Below are 24,589 nucleotides of genomic sequence, written 5' to 3'. Positions count from 1 at the left end.
ATGGAAGAGTTTTTGAGTTAAATGTGAAAATTAATTGGTTTTAAATATTGAAGGTGAAACGTACCAAGAGAAATGGAAGAGTTTTTGAGTTAAATAAAAAAAAGTCAAAATGTGGAAAAAAGAGAAAAATAGGATATTTGCATCGAGGAGATGCCACGTCAACCTATCATGATTTTGCTTTATAGATATATATATATATTATTTGATAAAAAATTTTACAAATTATTTTTTATGCATGAAGTACTGTTTATTGATGTATATTAGTTAATTTAAGATTACAAGTAAATTATGCATAAGTACAACTTATTAAAGATTCATGTTTAAATTCATGTAACTAACTGCAGATAAACATAATTAAATAAAGGATAAACATTTTATTTTAAAAATAAAAAATCTAAAATATAATAAGGATATACATTGACTTCTAACAAAATACTTAATTATTATGTTTATAAGAAAATTTATATTATTAAACTAAAAAAATGAATTAATGATATACACAAAAAATAGAGATATTTTAAATAGTTAGTTTGATACTGATATCAATATTTTTTTTCAATTTTTTATGATATTTTTATATTTATATTTTATTCAAAAATAGTAAAATTATCATTTTTCCAAAACCACATTAAACCGTATTATAACTAGGCATGAGAATGGGCCCCGACCTGTCGGGGAACCTGGTCCACCCGCCTTGGTCGGGGACGAGGATTCCCCGCTAAATCGGGGAGGGGGACGGGCATGGTATTCCCTGCCCCGCCTCATACCCGTTATATATACATATATATAATATATTAATAAATAAATTTTATATACATATATATATATTATTTATTTCAACTAAAGCTGTAATTCATAATTTTTTATTCCTAACTAGGTTTATAATATAAAATTGTTACTTTTTGGATGCTAATATGTAATATTTTGGATGTCATGTCAAAATATAATTACTCGACAAGTTTTATATATTACTCGATATGGTTTTATATTATTCAATATCTTTTCGTACATGTCACTATAATTTTTTTTTTTGGATTAAATTGGGTTTTTTTTTTAATTTTAGGTTATTAGTTCTTATATGATGTTGTGGTTTTTTTGTATTAAATTAAATTCATTTTGGTTTTAGGTTTATTGAAAATGTTTGCAAGATCCGTTCGTTCTTTTTTCTCTGACAGATGGTCAGAACTTCATCGAGATTTAAATATATATGGTCTTTCACATATTTAATTCAAAATAACTAATATAAACGGAAAAAAAAAATCTCTGATTCCCCGTTGGGGATCCCCGTTCCCCGTTGGGGATGGGGACGGGGATTGAGGTCCCCGCCCCATTCTCATGCCTAGTTATAACATCGACTAAGACAAAGAAAGAAATAACACGAAACATTAAAATTGAGATATATCTCGTTATATTGTGCGAGTATTATTCTAGTCTTATTTAAATATATTTATTATTATATTTAAGTGATGGATAACAATCCTTTTCAATAAAGTCAAAGATTCTAACCGGATAAATACCTATCCAATTAGGTTGAAGAACTTTACAACTCATATTTTGGTTGCATAAAGGGCGTTTTTTACCGTGTTTTGCTAAAATACTTATCTTGGTGAACTTGTCGGAAAAGTTTTGGTCGGGCGTTTTTTACACCTTTAGACTAATAAATTGGGTCACAAAACAAGTATACAATATGGCTTAATATCGTCTTTCCAAGTAATAAAGTGGTACAAGTACCGGATTATCGTCCACGGAGATTGTAGCAAAAGTCTAATGAGAGTCCAATAAAAGAAAAGATTTCAGATGACAAAAATGAGACTTCAGGTTGATTCTGAGTTAACACAGATAAATATAACATAATAATAAAGGTAGCACGGGTGTAAGACTTGGGGTGAAACGTAAACACAAAATCCAGCAGACAAAGCTGTAGAAGAACTAGTTCCACCATCTATCTTGAAGGTATTCCTCTCGGACTTCACATTTGCACTATATTATAGCTTAGCACTCATATCTCTATGTGGTGTTCAGACCAGGGATAGTAGCAAGAAGGTGTCTTCAAGATATATGGCTAAACAAATCTCTTTGTTAAAAATCACTTTTTCGAGCCGATTCCCATATCATTCAAGTTGGCGTGTTCTTGACAGTTCATCTCTGAATCTATCACATTTTGACACTTTAAGAGAGTGACCAACCCGTCGGGAGTTAAGTTTGAAAAACATAAATGACAAGTCTCCTTGTCGGTAACTTTCTCAAGTCTACCTCTTATATCATTCAAGCTGACGTGCTTATCAATGGCTTATCTCTAAGTCCATGACACTTTAACATTTTCAAAGTGATCAACTCGTCAAGAAGTGTGCTTGGTTTTATAAAACTTGAATGAAATAGTGGAACATTGTTATTGCGAAACAACGTCCACTTTCATTCGGTTTAACATTTCACCCTTTACCCTACACCCGAGCTAATGGAATTAGCTACTCCTTACGGAAAGTAAATGACATAAATAAATGACATAAAGTAAAGACATGAATGTAAATAACTGAATGTAAATAATTGAATATAAATGACAGAAAGTAAAGACGGAAAGTAAATGACGATAAAAGTAAATAAATAAAAGACTGATAATGCTACAACACCTCAAGATGAAGAACAATATTTAAATAAAAACTTAAAAGCTTGCATAATCATAAAACTTAGAAGAAGTTTTGAGAGTGTTTTTGGAACAAGATAGAAGATCAAATGTCCAGGGGATGATCTAAAGAGGCACCCATGGCCCTCTTTTATACACACAAGCTCAACTAAAGACGAAAACAATGAAAATGTAAAGGTACACATGAAAGGACTTGAAAGGAGGCATCATCTGCATCACAAAAAGTCATCCACAAAGTCTTCTCATGTCCTTTTCACCAGCTGTTTGAGGGCAAAAAACGACGGTTCCTTCAGCTAAGACTTCCTTCTTGACAATGGCTGAACTATTAAGCATTTCTCCAAAAAGCCGAACCGGATCAGGTCAATGCTGCTGGAATGCTGCAGCATCATCATAGTGCAGTATTTGTGAGTCAAAAATGTCATCTACCCCCAAATTGTTGTAAAAACAAATCTATCACCATATTTAGCTCGAAACATAACAAATGGAAAATAAGGAAGTAAAAATGACTCAAGGTTGAGATAAACTAAGAAGATCTATCTATTAAACACAAGAAATGGGTACTTTAAGCATGTAACAAACCATGCTTATCAAGTATACACACTATTACATAATGCAAAAAACCAGAACTACTGAGACATTTAAGAGTTCCACACATTAATGCAAGGCATGGCGGGTTGAATATTGTGTTCACGATGCTAAATAGGTTGACGGAATAGATATGACACTTTTACAAGTTGGGAAATCCATGGAAGGTGCCTATATAAGTTGGGGATTTGCCAGTAAGTTTCAAACAACATTTGAAATGATAAGTCGGTTTAAGGAGAATTAATTATGGTCTAATTGAGAATGGAGCGATTTACGCTCATTCTTGAGCACAATGATGAGGTTAAGAGAACGAGATCGAGTCTTGGAGGTGTTTGGAAGCGGAAGAGATGTCCAAGTGTTACAAAGTGTACTTTTGCTATTCAAAGAAAAAATTATAAGCCAAACTCATGTTACATAGAAGTTCTCTAACACGAGGCTTTTTTAAGAAATTTCTGTAGTCCATTAGTTTGAATAAGAACAGTATTTACTGAATAAGAGCATTATTTATGGTCTTGTGTTAAAAATGAAGAACGAAATAGTAGAATTACGACATGAATGTCACACGTTCGATGTTTACATATGCTAATTTTGTTGAACGTATATATTAATGGAGTTCTTATGTCTTGATCATGCAAAATCCAGACATGGTTGTTGATAGAACAATTTACTTTTTATGTCTTATTATGTTTATCCAACTTTGTCGATAAAACTTATCATGACGATTATTTTCGTACTAAGAACTTATTAAAACATTTAAGGATGGTTGAAACCAAAATAACCGTTTATTTCAAGGCAAAAATCTTGCACTAAATTTATAAAAACCCATTATTCTTTTGAGATAATCAAAATCGAAAGAACAAACTGATATAAAACGAAATTAATGGATCATTAACTAAACGTTTACCAACAAGAGTCACGACCTCACTTTCCTTATTAACATTCTCGGAGCTGTTGCTAAATGTCTCTTACCCTTTAAGCAGTAATCATGTACGAGTTTTATTCCTCACTTATCATATAAGATTCTTATTGTTTGTTATACTTTTTATTGAATAAGATTCTTGGACTTTATCATATAAACTGTTAAATAATTAATAAAAACAAAATATAATTTTTTATTATTATTGTTGAAGAAAGATGAGCTAAACCATAAAATTTAACCTCCAAATTCCAAACATGTGGATGTACTAAAAATGGATAATATTATGATCCAAGGGACAAGGAGGAATGAGATTTTGACGAAATCAATAAAATGAAGGTTGGATTGGATAAAGTTGCCAACAATATCAATTAACAATCTTTTGTTTCTTTTATTTATTTAACGACACTTTGACATTCTATTTTCTAACCTACCGACAATACAACTATGCATTGTCTTATCTTGTCTATCTTATTTCATTCATTTTTAACTGATTCAATTCGTCTAAACTGATTTAAGTTTTTTTTTCATATACATTTACATAAACTGTATTAAAGATTAATAACATTTACTCTATTCAAAAGAAAAATCCAACCACAAGGGTGGTGCCTGATTGGTTTGAGTTTGGTTCCAAAGATCAAAAGTACCAGGAGGTCTCAGGTTCAAATCCAATGAGGAATAAAAATCCACTTGTGGCCACGGAAGTTCAAATGCGTTGACTCCGGGCTATCTGCAAAAACAGATGGTCACCCTGGGATTAGTCGGCTCACATAACGGATTGGATATCCAGGTTAATAAAAAAAAAATCCCTCAAATATAAAACACTAATTCATCTGGCAATCATCATAAATTATTCTCGAAACTAAAAACTACTATTCATTCATCAATTTTACAAAGTTTCCATTTTTATTATTATTTGATCAACAAATAATGATTATGAATTTATTCTCTTAGTATATATTAAATGCTGAAAATCATATAAGACAAAGAAAGCTTACTCATATTTTTGATACTACGAGTGTTGGAGTCGTTTTGCATGCAAATCGACTAATTCCATTAGGTTATCATAACAACCAACATGCCTCTAGTCACCTTAATAGGGATGGTGATTTGTCCCGACCCGGTGAGGAACCCGGTTCACCCAACTCGAATGGGGACGGGGATTCCCTGCTAAAACGGGTCTCGGGGTCGGGGCCGGGGATTTCTGGTAGAATCAAATTAAAAGATATTGTTTACGGGGTTTGATTGGAGATTGATAGAGGTTTAACTGGGGACGGGATTTTAATCCCCGGACCCGCCGGAGACTGGGGCCATGGACGGGGATTACAAAACCCGCCCCATCCCCTACCCCTACCTTAAGAGACTTTAACGAATGATAATCGAAAGTAAACCCAAGATCTTACCATTTGAGATATTTGTAAAGGTTTATGAAACCAATTTTCTTAAAAGAACAAAGAAGAATAAAAAAAAATACAATGGTTGACTCAAGAAAAATTTGTATAGTTCTATGAAACCATCATTTTTAAGTTCGGTTTATTTGGATGCGACAGGAATAATAAATAAGTTGACGATAATTAACTAGGAGTCTAATTTAGTAATGGACGGTTTATTTTAATAAGCCTATAAGGTAATAATTATGCATTTGCTTGTATAAGATGACAACATTCGTCGATGTCTCATACTCTCTCGACCAGGTCGTCATAAGAACCTGCAAAATCTATTGTGAGTCGTACTAATCTTTTGCAAAGAAAAACACTTTCTCACTTTAAAATGTATGTAGAGATGGCAAAAATCTGGACCTTAATTGGTTTTCAAAAAAATTATAACTAGTATTAACCGATCGGGTCTTAACCGGTTCCTAACCAAGCTCGTCCTGATTCCAAGTCGGCCCCGATCCAACCGGTTAAATTTGGCCATAGATAGTGCACTCAGGCCTAATAAACTTGCAGAAACAAAGTTTTGATTAAGATGGTTAACAAACCAAGAGGTGTCTTTAGCAATGGGCCTAACAGGCTTCATCAAATACCAATCTTTACACATATGATATGAGTGATGGCCAAACCCGGTCTGGGACCGCCGGACCGGTGAGGACCGGATATGAGACTGTCGGTTATGACTGGTTATGCATTTTGTCGGATTTGTGAGACCAGGATTGGTTATGAGACCGATTAAGGACAGGCCGGGCCTGAATTTTTTTAAAAAAGAGTCGTTTCATAGCTGTTAGAGAGACGTTAGAGAGCCATTTTTTTTTGTAGTTTTTAGCCTCAAAACACTATAAATATATGTTTTGGTTGAGAGGTTAACATACCAAATTCTCAATTTGTAAAACGATGTAATTTTATTTATAATAAAACATATTTTTAAAGTGTATTTGAGTGGCATGTACGACAAATTTAATAATGTATTAAAAATATATATCCTTCAAAAAAATTAAAAAAATATATTTTTTTAATATCAGGACTGGGACCCCATAACCGGTTATAGAATGGCTTGACCGGTCTTCACCTTTTCAACCGGGACCGGTTATGGCCGGTTATGCATAACCTTATGACCGATCGGGACCGGCCCGGGACCGGTTTTTTGCAACCACTAGATATGACCATAAAAATCCAACTTCTTTATTGGGCTTTATTTGGGCTAATAAGCAAAAACTGAAAATGCCCAAGCCCACTACTTAACGAAAAAGAAAAATTTACCATTTAATATCAGTAAAGTAAATATTTTCAGATATATATAGGTGGAGGTTCAAACGAGAACCCCTGTGATTTACGAGAACAACCTAATAACCTCAAACCTTTTTAATTAATAAATTAACTTATATTAAATATAAATAAATTAATAAGGGCAGTAATGTAATTAAGTATTTTTTATAATTTTTATTTTATTTTAATTAGTCATAATTATCCTTTTTTTTCCTATACGTTTGTTTTCACTCTCTTCTTTCCCTTTGTGATAATTGTGTGATTGTGTAACCATAACCTATCGAAACCATGAYCAGTCAAGTGTAACCATAACCTATCGAAACCATGAATAATCGTTGTGATAAATGTGTGATTGTCTAACCCTAACCGATCGAAACCATGATCAAATTGAGTGCGCAAGTGATGTTATAATAGTGATATCACATGATTATCACACTCATATCACACCAAATCGTTTAGTGGATGTCCCCCGTAATCGTTGTGATAAATGTGTGATTGTCTAATCCTAATCTATCGAAACCATTAGTAATCGTTGTGATAAAGGTGTGATTGTCTAACCCTAACCGATCGAAACCATGATCAAATCGAGTGCGTTGTTATGATAGTGATATCACATGATTATCACACTCATATCTCATCAAATCGGTAGTCGATTTTCTAAGTTAACCCTAACCGAGCGGAATCCTTGTGATAATTGTGTGATAATCACATGATTATCACACCAAATCGTGTTGATATAAACGATAATGTGATAATCACATGATTATCACACCTATATCACACCCAAATCGTGTTGATATAAGCGATAATGTGATAATTGTGTGATAATCACATGATTATCACACCCAAATCGTGTTGATATAAGCGATAATGTGATAATTGGCATGATTATCACACCTATATCACATGATTAACCGTTTATTAGATAATGATAATCATGATCGTGTGTAATCGTGTTAAAAGATTTTATGATATCATTTCCATTATTACCCTTTTATTTTTAATATTTTTGAATCTTTTTAAATTTCAATTTTAAAAATCTTTTAATTTTATTTTTTATCACAATATGAGGTTATTGGGTTGTTCTCGCATTCTCGTAAATCACAGGGGTTATCGTTTGAACCCTTCCATATATATATATATATATATATATATATATGGTTGGGTTCACGTGAGACTAAAGGTTTTCCGCGAGACCCGTAAGACCAATTTATGTTCATTGATCAACTTTATAAGCATATGATCTAATAGTCTAAAGTTGCACAGTGACAATTTTGTAATTATTGAGAAGTCTCGTGGCGTTTATGAATGTTCAGATCTGACGATTGTAGATCTAATTCAAGGGTTGAGAATTGGTGTTACGGGTCTCACGAAAAACTACTGGCCTCACATGATCTCAAGTATATATATATATATATATATATATATATATATGTATGTATATATATATATAGGGTTGGGTTCACGTGAGACCAAAAAATTTTCGTGAGACCCGTAAGACCAATTTATGTTCATTGATCAACTTTATAAGTTAAAGATCTAATTGTCTAAATTGCACAGTGACAATTTTGTAATTATTGAGAAGTTTCATGGCGTTTGTGAATGTTCAGATCTGACGATTGTAGATCTAATCCAAGGGTTGAGAATTGGTCTTACGGGTCTCACGAAAAAGTCTTGGTCTCACATGATCCCAAGTCTATATATATATATATATATATATGTATAATAAAATTAGTGAACTTTATTTACAGTTTAATAAATAATGTACATAATTATGAAACTATCATAAGTTTTATTATACATATATATATATATATATATGTATGTATAATAAAACTTATGATAGTTTCATAATTATGTACATTATTTATTAAACTGTAAATAAAGTTCACTAACATACCTAACTGATAACAAATATTAATTTACTTTCACATACTTATAGTAAAAGTTAAACGATGGTATTTATGAAAACTATATATATAGTTATAAATTTGTTACTGTTTTCAATGTAGTCTTAGAAAGAAAATGCTCAATTCCTGGCCATTTTCAGCACCTTCAAGATTGATCATATGAAAAGCTTCAGAATCCTTACTTCCAGCCACTCTTCCAAACCTTGCCCTCATATATGTCAACTCTCCGTCCATCGCCGACAACCCCGGCAGAACTCCGGCACCCATCGACACACCCCTCAACGATTGCATCACATAAACCTCATCATCCGTCATCTCTTTCCTCCTAATCGAGTATCCGTATTTCCTCCCATTACAATAGACCGCCCACACAAACTCCTCCAACACCTTCTTCTTTCGACTCGTCGTCTCGCTTTCGAGTGACAGACGCACGGTATCTGACGCCATCTCTCTCTGGAAGGCACTTGAGTTCATCGGGAGCTCGATCACAAAGACAGGGAGGCGGTGCGGATCCTCTTGGATGGCTAGACTCACTTTCCCTCTTCGGTACCCGAATAAGGTTCCGGTGGTGGCGTGATCGGTTAGTAGCGGTCTTCGTGGCCGTCCTAACAATGCAACCATTTTGCAACCGGAGGTTAACATGGGGAGAAGCTTCAACATGCGGAAGATTCCTCCGCTGCCGCTGCCGCTGCCGCTGCTTTTGGACCGCTTTCCGGTTCGAGTGGTGTGTTGTAGCAATGATATGAGAGTTGGGTTTTCCATGAGGGAGAATTATCAAGAATATGGATGGTTAATTGGTTATGTGATATATATATATATATATATATATAATTGAAATTAAAAGAGAATAATATTTATTTAAAAGAATATAAAAATATCATAGATCGATATTTTAAAAGACTTCTCAATAATCATAAAATTGTTACCGTGCAACTTTAAACTATTAGCTTATAAAATTAATTAATAAACATAAATTGGTCTTACAGGTCTCACGTGAACCCAACCATATATATATATATATATATATATGGACTTAATCAAATGGGAACTAATTAGTTTGTGGTAATCGTGAGGTCCAATCTTAACCACAAATCAATAGATAAATTAGAAAATTTATAATTTTTAATTAAAATTTTAATTTAAGAATATTTTAGGTATTTTCTCTCCTCCATTCTCTCTCTGTCTCCGGGCCACCGTCTTCCGATGATACCACAATGGTATCACAATGCATCTTATATGTGATTGAGTATCACATTGTGGTCGTTTGTGCGGTCGATCGGATATGTAACATAGTGGTATCACAATGCATCTTATATGTGCTTGGGTATCACACTAAGGTCGTTTGTGTGGTCGATCAGAGATGTAACACAGTGTATCACAAATGCATCTTATATGTGTTTGGGTATCACACTATGTCTTTTTTTTTAACAAAGTCAATATTTTTAGATATCACAGTGGTATCGCCAGAGGACGGTAGCCGGAGGATGGAGGACGGGGGACGGAGAGAGAAGAGAGGAGAGAGAAAAGTTTTTAAATACCTAAAATGTCTTTGTATTAAAATTTTAATTCAAAATTACCAAAATTATAAATTTTCTAATTTATCTTATTGATTTATGATTGAGATTGGATCTCACAATTATCACAAATTAGTCAATTCTCCCTTGAATGGACCTATATATATATATATGGATATAAAAAAAAGTGGAATATTTGTTTTAGTGATTAATAATTGAACAGAAGTGGATATCAACATTCAACATGGGGGTTGTTATCAACGAGTTAGGTTTGTGCTTTTCTTTTTCCCCCATGCCCCCTCCCCCTACTCTCCTTGCCATAATGCATAATGCGACTTTAGAGATGTCGCTATTTATTCCACTTAACGATCCATTTTTAGCTCCCATGCCTTCATTTCTAAACAAAACAAACTTTACAGCAACATTACTTTTTTAATGATTTTGATGTTTCAATCATCCAAACATATAGATGCCGTACGTGTCCAAGTATAGCCTAGAATCGTTCTTCTTATAATCGTGAAATCAGATAAAACTCCAAGAACAAGATGTTAGGGATTTTCACATCACGTATCATTTAGTAACTCGGTATGATGCCATTTTCTTAAGCTCCTCCATCGTACGAGTCCCACAATCATTATAACCAAAGTAAATCACATATCCTAACGGCAGGTAAATCATAAAGTCTAAACTATAACCCCATACCTCTTTTCGTTTAGTAAATAATCATGGTTTTTAATTGAAATAAAACTGTAGGGGTGTATTTACCAAATGCTTACCAGTAAGTGTTTATCGAGTGTCCCTTGCCTTAAACGGGTGGGAATGGCAAGAACCAGAATCTTACCCAGCAAAAGGCATAACAAGAACCGATAAGTGAGGGAGAAGACTCTTACCTAATAAGCACTTGACGGGTAAAAGACGCTCACCAACAATCAATTTTAATGGCGAAGATTATTACCTGATAAGGCAATTGAGGATGTTGATTATTGCCGGTAATGACTTACCTGATAAATGTTTGATAAACAGCCTTGATTCTTATCGATTGTCCCATAAATTAGTAAAGTAAAATTGCTCCAAACAAAACTGTCACTGTCTAAACAATCATGGAACTCAGAAACCTTTCAGTCTACACCCAAATGATTGACATATTTAACAAACCATGTTGAAACAACTGGCATCCATAACCAACAGTAGTAGCAGGGTATATACGCCACTCTAGGAACTATTTAGAAATGACACCCTAACTAGCAAACCACCAAAACAATTTGAAAACTAATCATAAAGGTGGTCTAACGAACCTTGAAAAAATAGTTTTTGGGAGAGAAGGGAAGTCTCATAAATATGGAAGAGAAACAGTCCAAGTCCAGCTGCTGTCAGACTCCAACAAAGCCTCGGATTGTCCCAGAGTGTAAAGAAGGGCCTAGGCTAGATAAACACAGATTGCCTCAGAGTGTCGAGTCCGAGTCCATACACCGGTAGATCTTGGCTTTGGTAATATAAGAAAATATGTGGAACCCCATTAGATTACTCTCCAAAACACATAAAAAAGAAATGGTTCAAGTCTATCCAATGGTGGGGACTCTTAACTCATCGTATATAACGCTTTATTTTGCATTTTGCAACTACTCATCCGATCTGAGGTCACGAAAGCGTGTAAGGTTAGCTCTAATATTCAGGCCCTGTTTCCGTGGGTTAAAGGAGAGGGCAGTACAACCTTTGGGCCACCTCAATTATAAGGATAGAAAGCAGATGAGATGAGCAACTGATTGCATATAACACAAGGATGGTCCCTTGTATGACTTTCTTTTACATATCGTATAAACCATTAGATGTGTGGGGCTCCTAACTCCATTACAAGATTAGGTTCAAGATAGATAACTCATACAACAACAAGACCAACTAAAATCAAATTCATGTCCTTAGGCATACCCAATTCACAAAGGTGGCATTCGGACATGTTTAAACCTACGATCCTTTTGGGAAGTTAGGAAACCAAAAGCAACCCCAACTCAGATTTGGGGCAGATGGTATTTAAATAGAAAAAAGAACACCAGAATCAGAGAAAGTATTTTGTTTTCATAGTAAGATGAGAAGGAACAAGATTATCTATGATGGGTCCGACTCCATGTGCTCGCTTTTGAGGAGTTAAACATTAGATAATTAGGGTAGTTGTGCTTGTAGAGGGTGGGTTTGAGGGTCCAGAGTCTTGAGATAGGCTTGCAGTATCTTTTTATAGGAACAGGAAGGGTGTGCTTTCTAGCTGGGTAGGCTCTTTGCTTTCTTTTACAATTCTGTCTAGAAACATTCCTTTTTTGCATTACTTGACATTTTTCACAAGCTGAGGGTTTTCTCTAAATCGGCCTCTCTAAATGTAAGGTTTGCATAAATCTTACCCTCCAAGACCTTACCACCGGGTGGAATACTAGTATTGTTTGGTTTAGATGTTACATACTTAACCTAGTCCAGTGCTATTCTTATCATAATCCTGTAACAAAGAACAAAAGATTTTGATCAAAATAATCTCTTTTTTTCTTATATATAAGGTTAGTCTAATACCAGGGTGTATGATTGTTATATATATAAATATACACTTACGTTATGTACAAAACAAATCAGTTATCCTTATCCAATTGCAAGGGCTTGAAGTACTTTCCATCTATGAGATAAGTACCAATAGTCAGACGAACTGCCCATACATCCTTGGGCTTCCTTGACATAATCCTGCACATGTTGTAAGGAGGTTTAATCTACTTCAGATAAAAAGCTCCAGCATCTGGATTTCACTTTTGAATTTAATATTTTATAAGGAATAACTTGGCCCGTAGCAGCATAGGTGTATGACTCACACGGTCTCTCTAACAAACACAGCATACATCATACAGACATAAACAGATACACCATGCACACACATATAGAGAGACGGTTCTGCCCTTTTTTCTCTCAAAGCGCATAGGCTTGTGGTCTCGTTAGCCATAGCCCACGCCATGGTCAAAATTCGTGCACACAAGGTTCATTAAACAAAACGACATTATTTTGGTGGCTTGCCACAGCCATATCCATAATATTGCCTACTTTTTATTAAAGGTGTATTTCCACTTTAAACAAAAGATACTTCATTAAATAAAAAATATAAATAACATGTCTATGATTTTCCATCCACAAGTAATAGTTGTTTAGAAATGGAAATATCAAAATGGTTTGTTAGTTTGTATAGAACACATCATTTAACGAAAAATGTTTTGCTGTCTAAACCATGTGTCGGTGTGTGAGAGAGGGAGAGAGAGTACCTGCCAACATCACCGGCTTTAACTAAGCCAGAATTAACTCTGAGACAAGGAACAGAAGCTGCCGTCTTCAACATTGTAGGAGCTTCAACTATGATGATTGGGGACCCTATCTGTAGTGAAGTGGAAACTTTTGGCGTCTCAGCTGATGGATCTTTCATTTCAGACATAATTCCACCAATAAAACTCTGATTACTTCGGACACCCCAGCACTATTTGAAACGGCATAGAGAAAAATTGAAGAAGAAAATTGTGAAGATCCATTTCTAAAACGTTGAACAGAACAGTCATGTTGTAGTTATGTACTCAGCCAAACACAGTATCTTGCCAAATAACTCCAGCTGCATTTCTAATGATCCATTAGCATGAACCTAACACGATATGTAATTAGGATCCAAATCCTTCATCGTCAAGTTAGTATACTTAGATTTATAAGAGGTTGTTTCTATCTCATAGCTTAAGTGAGAGCACGAACTTTTGGGCTAACTCCCTCTTTCACACACTTTTCAAATGTCGGGGGTGTTCATAGAAACAACCACTCTACTCTTTGGTAGAAGTTAGGTCAGCATACATCTTCCCACCCACCCCTGGGGTGGGGTATGAGAAAAAGGTATTAATGCCAGTTATAGCTAAGGTGTTTGGAAAATTAATCCATGAGATTGGTTTAAAGCTTGCATTTGCTAGCAAGCCTTATACTTAAAGTGTACGTTTCATGTTTTCGAGAAGAACATGGTTAAAGTGGTTGCAGGCGGTGCTTTGAGTGAAAGACCATTGTATTTAAATTAGTATTATTTTGGCAAATGTTCCAAGTGAACCATGGTGTTCCATGTGTGCGAATTGGGAAATGTTCTATATGGGCCTGATTTATTCCTTTTGTGAAGCGAGTCTTAAAGAGTTATTCTGAAAATAGATGGGTTATTGGTTGATTCAGTGGGATTCTGATTATTATTGATTTAGTACGGTTTTTAAATAAAATGTGTTTTAGGACTGCGATATACTCAAAAGAGAACAGTCAATTTCGAAATGCAAAAAGTGGAATGCATTCACTGGTTCTGGGGATTACTGGGGTTTTCCAGCTTTCGAGAGGCTGGTACTCTCCTGGCTCTAGCCAATGGATTTAGAGAATCACAAAACAGAATGTCTCCCCTCTCTCTTACCGCGGCTATTTAATTCCCCCTACTAACAACCACAAAACAAATTGGTCTCCCCACCCCACCAACGTGGATATGAGGCCATAATTTTCACTAATATTCTTATTCTATTTATAAGCTACCAAACTATTTCTTACTGTTTCGATGGCCGTAAGTGAACCGGATGATGGTTTATCAATACCCCGACCCAAAGCATTCGCCTTGTCCTCAAGGTGGAAGTTTGGAAATTGATTTTTTATCGCATCCCAATCCTCCCACGAAGCTTCAGATTCTGCCAATCCTTCCCACTTAACTACAACTTCCAAATGCCTGTGATGTCTGTTCAGAACTTGCCGGACATCTAAAATGTCCTCCGGTACCACCTGCAGCTCCATGTCATCATTTAGTTGAGATGGAAGTATCGGTGATGAAGCACAGTGATAGGTACTAAATTAATAAGAATAGGAATAGGCTAGCTTTTTATTGATAGTGGCCCGATTCGAGAGGAGCAAGGTCTCCGTTTACAAGAAAAGATAAATATGAGTAACTTCGATGATAACAATGATAAGCAAGCATGTTATTTATACTATCCTATTCTTAGAATTAAGTATGGTAACTGCCACAGACGTTCCAATCTTTTTGGAGGCCCTGCTACATCCAAAACTTTTTATTGCATTGCATAAATGAGATTACAGATAATATATGTTAAGAACAAAAATGGGCTAAACCTAAAACGATTAGCAAATCTGAAACTAAACTAAAATCATTAATGATTTGAACCTAAAACCAAACAATTAATGGTTTGAACCTAAATAACTTCGGCTATAGTTTTATGCAGGTCCATAAGAGACCCTAAACACATGTAAATTTGGGCCCCAAAATTTCGGGGGCCCTGTTCAAACTCTCACATTTAACATGCTAAGGGACGGCCTAACTGCTAAAATCCAGTGTGGTAATTGCTCCCTAATTCCTTGGTTAACCATCAATTGATTTGGGTAAATTCAACCAGTTGACCATCAATTGTTTTGGCCTAGTGGATTCAGCCAATTCCCAAAAATAGAATTAAGCTGCCCCATATTGGCAGCTGTGACCCGGTTCCTTTTCCTCAAGTACACTTTCAGTGGGTTTTTATCATTACTTCCCTCCCGGTAAAACGCCTTGTCCTCAAGGCAGAATGCAGGAAATTGCTCAGCTACTAGATCATAAGTTTCCCAGGTAGATTCTTCGATGGGACGATTACACCAAGAGACCTAGAGTTCTAAGTTTGGGCGGCCAACTTCATAAACCCAACGATGAGTGATGACAGAACTTGGTTGCAAGTCAATTTCCTAGTCTTGGTGATGGGTAATGGTGCAGCTAGAACTGAATAAAAAGAGCCATGGGCACGTTTAAGCATTGAGACATGGAAGACCGGGTGGATTTTAGCTTCGGATGGTAGTTCCAACTCATAGGCAACTGGACTAACTGTTCGTTTAATACGATATGACCAAAAAACCTTGGGGATAGCCTCTCGTACAGACGATTGGCCAGACTCTTTTGACGATAAGGTTGAATCTTCAAGAAGACATAGTCACTAACCTGAAACGTGAGTTCCCGTCGCTTCAAATTTGCTTGGTTTTTCATCCGGTCTTGGGCCTTTTGGAGGTTTTGTCGAAGAAGCTTCAACATATCATCCCTATCAATTAATTGTTGTTCCAACTCTGCATTTTTGGTTTCCCCCACCACATAAGGAAACAAAGAAAGAGGTTCCCTGCCATAAACAACAGAAAATGGGTGGACCCTATGCAGTTAATAACGCGCTATGGAGCCGAAATAGTGAATAGCTGTCCTTGCCAAAACAGCGGTGTCTTATAGCGATACAGCGGCTGTTGTTACCACTATTGACTGCAATTTTGATACCAAATAACCATCGCTATTACCGATTTTTCTTTTGGGCTCTTTTTGGACTCTTTTTTTTAATTTGAATTCTATTTGGGCTTTTATTGTGTCATTTATGTGGGCTATTTAGAGTCAAACTTAGGCCTGCAAACAAAAAGGAAACCGATTAAATCAAATAGATACAATTCGGTTAAACTTTGATATTGATTCCAAGTCCAAAGCTTTGCTCATTGATTACAAGTCCAAAAAGCTTCAAATAGCTCAAGTTTTCTTCTTGATTCCACGGTTCCATGCATTTTCTGCTAGAGTTTTCTTCTCGAGCTTTCTTCTAGTCTCGACAATACAGCTCCTATAGTCCTATTACTATGTTGCTTGTATGGTTCGAATTGTTTGACTTGATATGTATTAGACATACAATATTTTAAGTTCAATATATATATATATATATATATATATATATATATATTCGTATTTATTTTATGAAGATAATATCTTTTACCGCCATATCATCGCGATAGCTGCTATTTCAAATCAAGGCCCCGACCGCCATTTCCGCAATCGACTGCGTTAACTGCTTAGGGTGAACTGTGGAATTCTTCGAATACTAAAGGAATCAAAGTTGATTGCATGGAAAGAACTGACTCGTCCTTGTATAACAACCACCCTTGATTGCATGAAAATCCTGGTGGTGGTTGTTCCCCTTTTTTAATGTTATCCTTAATCTGTTTCAACAATGGGTCCTCATCTATCTCCTCCCCGATTGACTCCCATTGCCACCATTGCGGGCCTCCCATGACTGAACATGCGGTGATTGCCCCCTTCCATGACAAGGCATCTGCTGCTCTATTAATGCTTCCACTTTATAAACGATGTCAAACTCGTAACCGAGCAACCTGCTAACCCAATGTTGGTACTCTGATTCTATTACACTTTGCTCCAACAAAAATTTCAAAATTTTTTGATCTGAACGGACCACAAACTCCCTTCCTATCAAGTAGGGACGCCACTTTTGCACAGCCAACACGATGGCCATGAGTTCTTTCCCATAGACTGATTTTTCGCGAGCTTGTAGCCCCAAGACTTGGCTGAAGAGGCTATCGGCCGTCCTGTTGCATAAGAACAACCCCTAATCCATATCCTGATGCATCGGCCTCTATTACAAATTCTTGCGTAAAGTCAGGGAGCTTCAAAACCGGTGTTGTGGTTAGGGCTTTCTTTAATGCTGTAAAGGCTACTTCAGCTTCTGCATTCCAGCAAAAATGGTTTTTGTTTTTCTTTAGTAAATCGGTTAAGGGTGCTGCCAACTTCCCATACTCCACTATAAACTTCCCGTAGTAGCCGAGAGCCCCAGAAATCCCCTCAACTCGGTTATAGTCCGGGGTTGCGGCCATTCCAGCATTGTCTGAACTTTCGAATGGTCCATTCGAACCCTGCCTTCGACACAACATGGCGTACATAAACCAAATTCTTGTCCAAATTCACACTTCTTGTGATTCGCAAACAGGAGGTATTGCAGTAGAATTTTAAACACCTGTTCTAAGTGTTTGATATGCTCATCGTATCCTTGCTATACACCAACATATCGTCAAAGAAAACCAAAAGAAAATCTCTAAGTACAGGCTTGAAGATTTTGTTCACCAACCCTTGAAACGTTATCGGGTCACTGGCCAACCCAAATGGCATGACGAGGAACTTGTAATGCCCTTTGTGGGTCCGAAAAACAGTTTTGCTTACGTCCTCAGCCTTCATTCTAATATGATGGTAACCCGACGTTAGATCCAATTTTGAAAAGATACTAGCCCTAAAGAGTTCGTCCAATAATTCATCAATTACAGGTATGGAAAAGTTACTCGAGCCTGTGCATTTATTGAGCGCTCGGTAATCCACTTTAAACCGCCAACTACCATATTTCTTCTTGATTAACAGGACAGGGCTTGAAAACGGACTATGGCTCTGTCAGACAGTGCCGGCTTCCTACATTTCCTTTATCAATTTCTCAATTTCTTCTTTCTGGTAATAAGGATACTTGTAAGGGTGTATATTGACCGGCCCACAACCCTCTTTCATTACTATTTGATGTTCCTTAACCCTCTCAAGATGCAGCTCCATATGGAGCCTCGAAAACCTTCGGATACTTCCCAAAATTTCCTCTAATTCTGTGGGAATTTCAATCGCTGCAACCTCTGTCGTGGTAAACAGCCCTAGCTCGATCAATAAACCCTGTTTCTCTTCCCAAACTTTTTCTAAGGCTTTCATCGACACTAAAGTCATGCCAAGCGATAGGTCTCCATTGAGGGCGACCGTTTCTTCACCCACTTCGAATAACATTGTCTGTGTCTTCCAATTTGCATAGGTTGCCCCCAAAGTTTGCAAATTGCACACCCAATATTGCTTCAGAGTTTCCTAAAGTAATTGGCAATAAGTCCTACAATATCCACCCCTGGAGCCTCAGCTTCACTCCCCTACACACCCCTTTTCCAGAAATTACACCCCCAGCCCCCATAGTTACCCCATAGTTATTAGTGGTCTCTGTTGGTAGGTTCATTTTGTCCACCAAAGTCTTGGAGATAAAATTATGTGTGGCACCAGAATCTATCAGAACCACAATTTGTTGACCTTGGATAAATCCCAGTATCTTCATAGTCTTGGAATTAGTAAATCCAACCACAAAATTAAGATGTACCTTGATTTTTGTTCGCATTTCTCCTAATTCCTTCTCATCCTTATCTTTTTCTGTCTAATCTGTTCGATTGTCTCCTTCATCATCTTGAACCACCAACACGTTTACCTCCTTTTGTGTGCACTTGTGACCAGGTGCATATTTGGTGTCGCATCTATAGCATAAACCTTGGGCTCTACTCTATTGCAACCCTATATCTGATAGCCGTCGATACTCCATTCCCCCTTGCTTCAGGATCCTACCAGCTTGTCTATATTTACTCCCTAAACTTTCGAATCTTCCATCGCCAGAATAGTTTTCCTTTGACTCCAAGGATTTGAGACTTTACTTCTGTTCACCACTTTGTTTTTCTCTCTCTACCTTAGCTGCCATCTCCATGGCCTCTCCTAAATTCACCGGAGATAGAAGCCGTACTTCAGCTCTAATTAAAGGGTCTAAGCTATTAAGGAATTGGCTTAAGAAAACCTCCTCGGGAATGCCATCAAGGGTGAAGCCAAAGAAATATATTGTTTTCTATGCTCCCCCACCGTTCCAGATTGCTTTGACGCCAAAAATGTTCGCATAGGGATCCTTCTGTTAACGAACGAAACTGCTTCACAATCATCAACTTTAGTTCTTCCCAACGGGTAATAGGGCATTGCTGCGATGGATTATCAAACCCAATTTTTGCATGACTGTCTGCTTCCCATTCTTCAACTACTCCACATCCTCTTTCAATGTTTCAACGTCTACTTGCACGGAACCAAAGCTGCCTTCCAATTCGTCATTTTGGCTTCGTCATCTCCAGGCTCTCCATCCTGCTCTGATACCAATTTGATATACTAGAAACAAAACCGTCAATTTCGTAACGCAAAAAGTGGAATGTATTCACTAATTCTAGGGATCACAAGGGTTGTCCAGCTTTTTGAGGGCTGGTGCTCTGCCGGCTCTAGCCAATGGATTTAAAGAATCACAAAACAGAATATCTCTTCTCTCTCTTATCGACGCTATTTAATTCCCCTACTAAGAACCTCAAAACAACTTGGTCCCTTCACCCCACCAACGTGGACATGAGGCCATTATTTTTACTAATATTCTTACCCTTCTATTTATAAGCTACCAAACTATTTCTTACCGTTTCGACAGGGCCATAAGTGAACCGGATGATGAGTTGGTGCTCAATATTAAGTGGGGGATAAAGTACTATTGTGTTAGATGTAGATCGTAATGATGGATGTTATTGAATACTGCATGCTTGATAGATACAGAAACTCATAATTGTGACTCTAAATGCGAAATTCAAGGATAACCTTGTGTTAAGATAGAAAATTGAGTGGTCGTTGTGAATAATTGGGGTTCATGGTGGTTGTGGTGTAGATCTCATTAAAATTCTTTCTTTCAACGGATCGAAGTTGCATGCAAGATTTCAAAATACCCAGTGGTTAAACTTCTGGGTATGGAGGGTTGAGAATTTAAAGTAGGGAATGAGGTGAATAATTACGAAATATTCGGGAAAGGAAAGTTGTAATAATCGATATTGTGATTATTAAGGGTGTCGTGCATGTTGTGAACTTAATCAGAGTTGTGCAGCGAAAGCGTGGCAATCTTTTGGTATTAGTTCCGTTGTTTGAAAGGTTGTTCCATGTATGAACAAATGTTTACTTTGAGGAGACAAATAGGTTGGTCCTTTGAAGGTTTCTTAAAAGTCAGAAAGCTGTGTGAGAGTCTGAACTCGAGAGGATAGTGAACTACCTTATCTTGTTTCCTTGAACGAATTCCGGGACAGAATTCTATTAAGAGGGAGCGGTTGTAATAACCCAATTCCTAAAGTTTGGTAAGATAATGGAAGTGTAGGGATGGTTTGGTATACTATGAATCTTGGAGAGCTTTTGTAAATATGGGTTATGAGCATCATTTAACCTAGCCGCCACTTTTTTCTCTTGGGAAAAAGCTTTAGCTATTTTGGAAAGAAAGCTTGGTAGAAGAAGATTTGGGAAGAAAGGATGGAGATTCAATGCAATTTTGAGAGAAGAAAGGAAAAATGTTGAAAAAAGAAGAAGAGGAAATTGTTTCTCCATTTCAAGTATGGTTTCTAGCCTCCCAATGCAGAAGTTCATTTATCTCCTTTTTGGGTTTTTAAATCCTTGATTTAGCAAGTTGGAGGTTTTGGATTTTAGGGGTTTTGTTCTTGGGTGGTAAATGTGTAAGGAAATGTGAGTTTATTGTTATAACCTTTTTGGCTTGATGAAATCAGTGGGATTTGGATTATTTATTTGATTCAATGTTGGGTTTTATCAAGTTCCTTGGGAAGAGTTGGTTTTTCATTCTAGGATGTGCTAATCTAAGGTTATGGATTGAGTAAATGTTTATTAAAGTATGGAGATCTTTCATATGATTGATTGTGAAGTATTTTGGTGTTTTTGTCAAACAGTGGGAAATGATAAGGAATGAGATTTCTGGTTAAAGATCGAGTTTTGGTCGAGCGTAGATCGAAAAGCAGCCAACACAACCTGCACTGCGACCTGGGGTCGCACACAACACTGTTTCATGCACTTTCGAGACTCGTAAATTTATGTTGTGGGACCAGTTTGGGACTTCATTCAAGGGATTTATATAGAGGTTTATAGAAGAGGATCAGGGAGCTATTTACAAGTGTTTAACACCTTTCTTAACTGATTAATTCAGGCATTCGATTTATGAATTTCTAGCTGTTAAGACTCGGTATGGGTTGTGTGACCGCAGGTGAGTCTCTTGTACTATTTTACTGATTTGCAAGAAATGCTTTGATGGTATGTGAACATGGTTTACGAAATGTTTAATTGAAATTGTACAGGTATGCTCTATATGTTTATACTGCATATGAAATTGTGGTGTCACATGGGGTGCATGTGGGTGGGTAACTGTCAATGCGGGAGTAGGTGCATGTGAGACCATAATGGTCCTCATGTAGAGTTTCGTTTTCATTGGTGCTATAAGAATTCGTTTCTTGTAATCCCAATAGTTTGCGATCTTGTCAGGGTGATTACATTCGTGGGATGGATTTTTGCAACCGCTGTGGATCCGTTACCTGGGTAAAATTGTAGCATGCGAGTCTATGTTATTTTTGTGTACATGTTTATAAGAAATGATATGGAAACTTACTTTTTCAACTATTACCATTGATCACAAGGAATTCACTAGACTTTATGGTCTAACCCTCGTTTTCGAACTAAAACATTTTCAGGTGAGTATTAGGGTGAGAATGCTAGCATGAGAAAGCGTAAGCTGTAAACCTTGGGAAGAAGGTTGTTTCAATTACTGGTTTGCTAGTAGGAATGTTTATTTTATGCTTTTGCTAGAAGCTCGAGTTGTTAAACTTTGGTAAGGATCTTAGCTTCGGGTAGTTTCATTTCTTTTTGCTGTTGATTTCTCAGAGATCTTGGAAATATTGTATTATTGGATCCTTGATGGTTCTTATATTGGTTGATTGTTTGTTATTGAGGTAATTTTAGATTTTAGGGTGTTACAGAGCCCACCTTCGGGTGGTATATATTGCATTTGTTTGATTTGTTTAGATTAAGTGAGAGTGCAACATCAAGCAGTGAACTGTCTCTAGAGAAGGCAAATACAAACAGATGAACCCCCCTCCCCCTAATTAGCAGCAAGTCTTGAACACCACAGAGTGAAGTAACACATAACATGTAACTTCAAGGGGTCTATCCTCCGTCTACAACTTTCTCCCGCTTCACTTTTAGCATCAATCAAACCCAAATAACAACCAATCTCATTGAACAAATTGGTTAACTTGTTACATTCAGAAGATGCTTTGGATATGTTAAGCAACTCTAATTGAAATTGCTTTTGAAAGGCAAAGGTTATAGCTTGGAGTTGGTTTTGGACAAAACTCATGTAGGAAGTAAACAAGATACCTTAGCTAAAGCACTACCTTAAGTTTTGTGGCCAAGGAGCTCTGCGAAGAATTTGGGTAACCAATTGACATCTAAGATAAGCAGAGTGACCGAAAAGGGCACTAATGTTCTGGGCTTAGCAAGGATTGAGAAGGGAAGTCTTCGTGACAACATTCTCTTTCATTTCCTGAAGAGGTTGTTTCTATGAGCAAAACCCTTAATATGAATCAACTGGTTGCTTCACTATTTTAATCATGTGAGATAACTTTCCCAAATTTATATTATTCAAAATAAATACACTGAAACGACAAAAAATTGGCACATTATCCTTGATTCATTCTTTACATAACCTAGCAGTTCAAATAAAAAAAAATAGCTAAAGAAGCAAGGACACAAGCAAGACCTTCTAGGATCCTGATAATATCTCCCCTGACACATTTATGCATTGTGTGTGTTAGTCCGCATCTGATGACGAATTTAACACTAGTCTCACCATCCATTGGCGAATGCAAGTATGAATCTTCCTCGTCCCCAATCACTATAATCAATAAACTGCTATCTATCAGATATGTGCATTCATACCAACCGGCATATGGCCCACTGGTATCCGTTGATCTATGCAACCTAAAGGTTCTGAGTTCAAGTCAGAGACATTACATTTGTCGTATCAGATTGTTGGTTCCAATCAATCATTTCACTTAATGAACAGAGGTAGCTGATGACTCAAAACATTTGGGGGGAAATCCCGTATCTATGCATCTCAAGCGCAAATTTTTCATCAATTTAGGTTTCTTCATATCAAGTAGAGATGATAATATGATGCAAACAAATCAAAACAACCAGGAACACAAATTTAGAATGGTCACCTTCTTTCTGTCAGGAAATTTAATTGTAGGGTTGTGGCACAAGTGGGGGCGTTTATCGGCATAATAAGCAGCAGAGAGTGGAAGAGTTTTTGAAATGTGAAGAGACGAAGCAGACGCCATTGGAGATTGCTATGGAAGGTTTTCTACTGAGAGAACTGGAGATGAGGTAATGGAACATTAGCGGTTATCTGAATTTGGGGTTTTAATTTTGCTTTGAAGTCCTTGAGGTTTTGCCAATTATATATTGACCACCAGAGTTGCCAAGTTAACATTTTAGGTAACGGGTTCTTTGCGACATGGCGTATGATTTAGTGGCTAAAAACTCGGGGAATGCTTGTTTTCAACTTAATAACTTCAGGGGTTGTTTACTTGTTTCTTATTAGCACTTATTGAATAAGAAGCTCTTAGGAGCCATTTACCAAACGTTTACCGAGGTAAGCGTTTATCAAGTCACGTTACTTTATTGGATGAATATGATAAGGACTAAAAATCTTACTCGGTAAGAGCGAGATACGGACTAAGAGTCTTATCCGGTAAGTGAGGGCGACGACTCTTACTATAATCTTGCATACGATGTCGTTTTGGTGGAAAGAGTCTTATCTGGTAAGTGAGGGCGACGA

General features: G+C 36.6%; 2 protein-coding genes across 4 annotated transcripts; both read right to left on the bottom strand.

Moving 5' to 3' along the window:
* Window positions 1-8,771: 8,771 nt before the first annotated feature.
* LOC112510296 (protein MIZU-KUSSEI 1-like) lies at window positions 8,772-9,547 on the bottom strand. Its single transcript, XM_025115655.1, has one exon. It carries the CDS (start codon window positions 9,514-9,516, stop codon window positions 8,848-8,850), a length of 669 nt encoding a protein of 222 aa, XP_024971423.1. The 5' UTR covers window positions 9,517-9,547; the 3' UTR covers window positions 8,772-8,847.
* Window positions 9,548-11,211: 1,664 nt separating this feature from the next.
* Window positions 11,212-24,131, bottom strand: LOC112510448. Of its 3 annotated transcripts, XR_003068934.1 has the most exons (6): window positions 23,970-24,131; window positions 14,838-15,062; window positions 13,553-13,761; window positions 12,861-12,986; window positions 11,564-12,750; window positions 11,212-11,223 (listed from the first exon to the last, which is right to left on the bottom strand). XR_003068934.1 is itself a non-coding variant. In XM_025115871.1 (5 exons), the coding sequence occupies exons 1-4, from the start codon at window positions 24,087-24,089 to the stop codon at window positions 12,878-12,880; spliced, it is 663 nt and encodes a 220-aa protein (XP_024971639.1). In that variant the 5' UTR covers window positions 24,090-24,131; the 3' UTR covers window positions 11,530-12,750; window positions 12,861-12,877. The 3 variants fall into 3 exon arrangements, 2 of the variants coding, with proteins under 2 accessions (XP_024971639.1, XP_024971637.1); XM_025115871.1 differs by lacking the exon at window positions 11,212-11,223 and having other exon boundaries at window positions 11,530-12,750; XM_025115869.1 differs by lacking the exons at window positions 11,212-11,223; window positions 11,564-12,750 and having other exon boundaries at window positions 12,771-12,986.
* Window positions 24,132-24,589: the final 458 nt, after the last annotated feature.

This window comes from Cynara cardunculus (assembly GCF_001531365.2).
Source record: "Cynara cardunculus var. scolymus isolate 2C chromosome LG 3, CcrdV1, whole genome shotgun sequence".
In the NCBI taxonomy this organism is placed as follows: Eukaryota; Viridiplantae; Streptophyta; class Magnoliopsida; order Asterales; family Asteraceae; genus Cynara; species Cynara cardunculus.
The sequence above is the reverse complement of the archived record's forward strand: the minus strand, read 5'-3'. Positions and strand labels throughout refer to the sequence as shown.

Coding starts and splice junctions, on each gene's coding strand:
- LOC112510296 (XM_025115655.1), bottom strand. CDS start 9,516: ATGGAAAACCCAACTCTCATATCATTGCTACAACACACCACTCGAACC.
- LOC112510448 (XM_025115871.1), bottom strand. CDS start 24,089: ATGGCGTCTGCTTCGTCTCTTCACATTTCAAAAACTCTTCCACTCTCT. Junction 15,063..23,969: donor AATTTCCTGACAGAAAGAAG/GTGACCATTCTA, acceptor ATGGAGCTGCAG/GTGGTACCGGAGGACATTTT. Junction 12,987..13,552: donor AAAGCCGGTGATGTTGGCAG/GTACTCTCTCTC, acceptor CAACATGTGCAG/GATTATGTCAAGGAAGCCCA.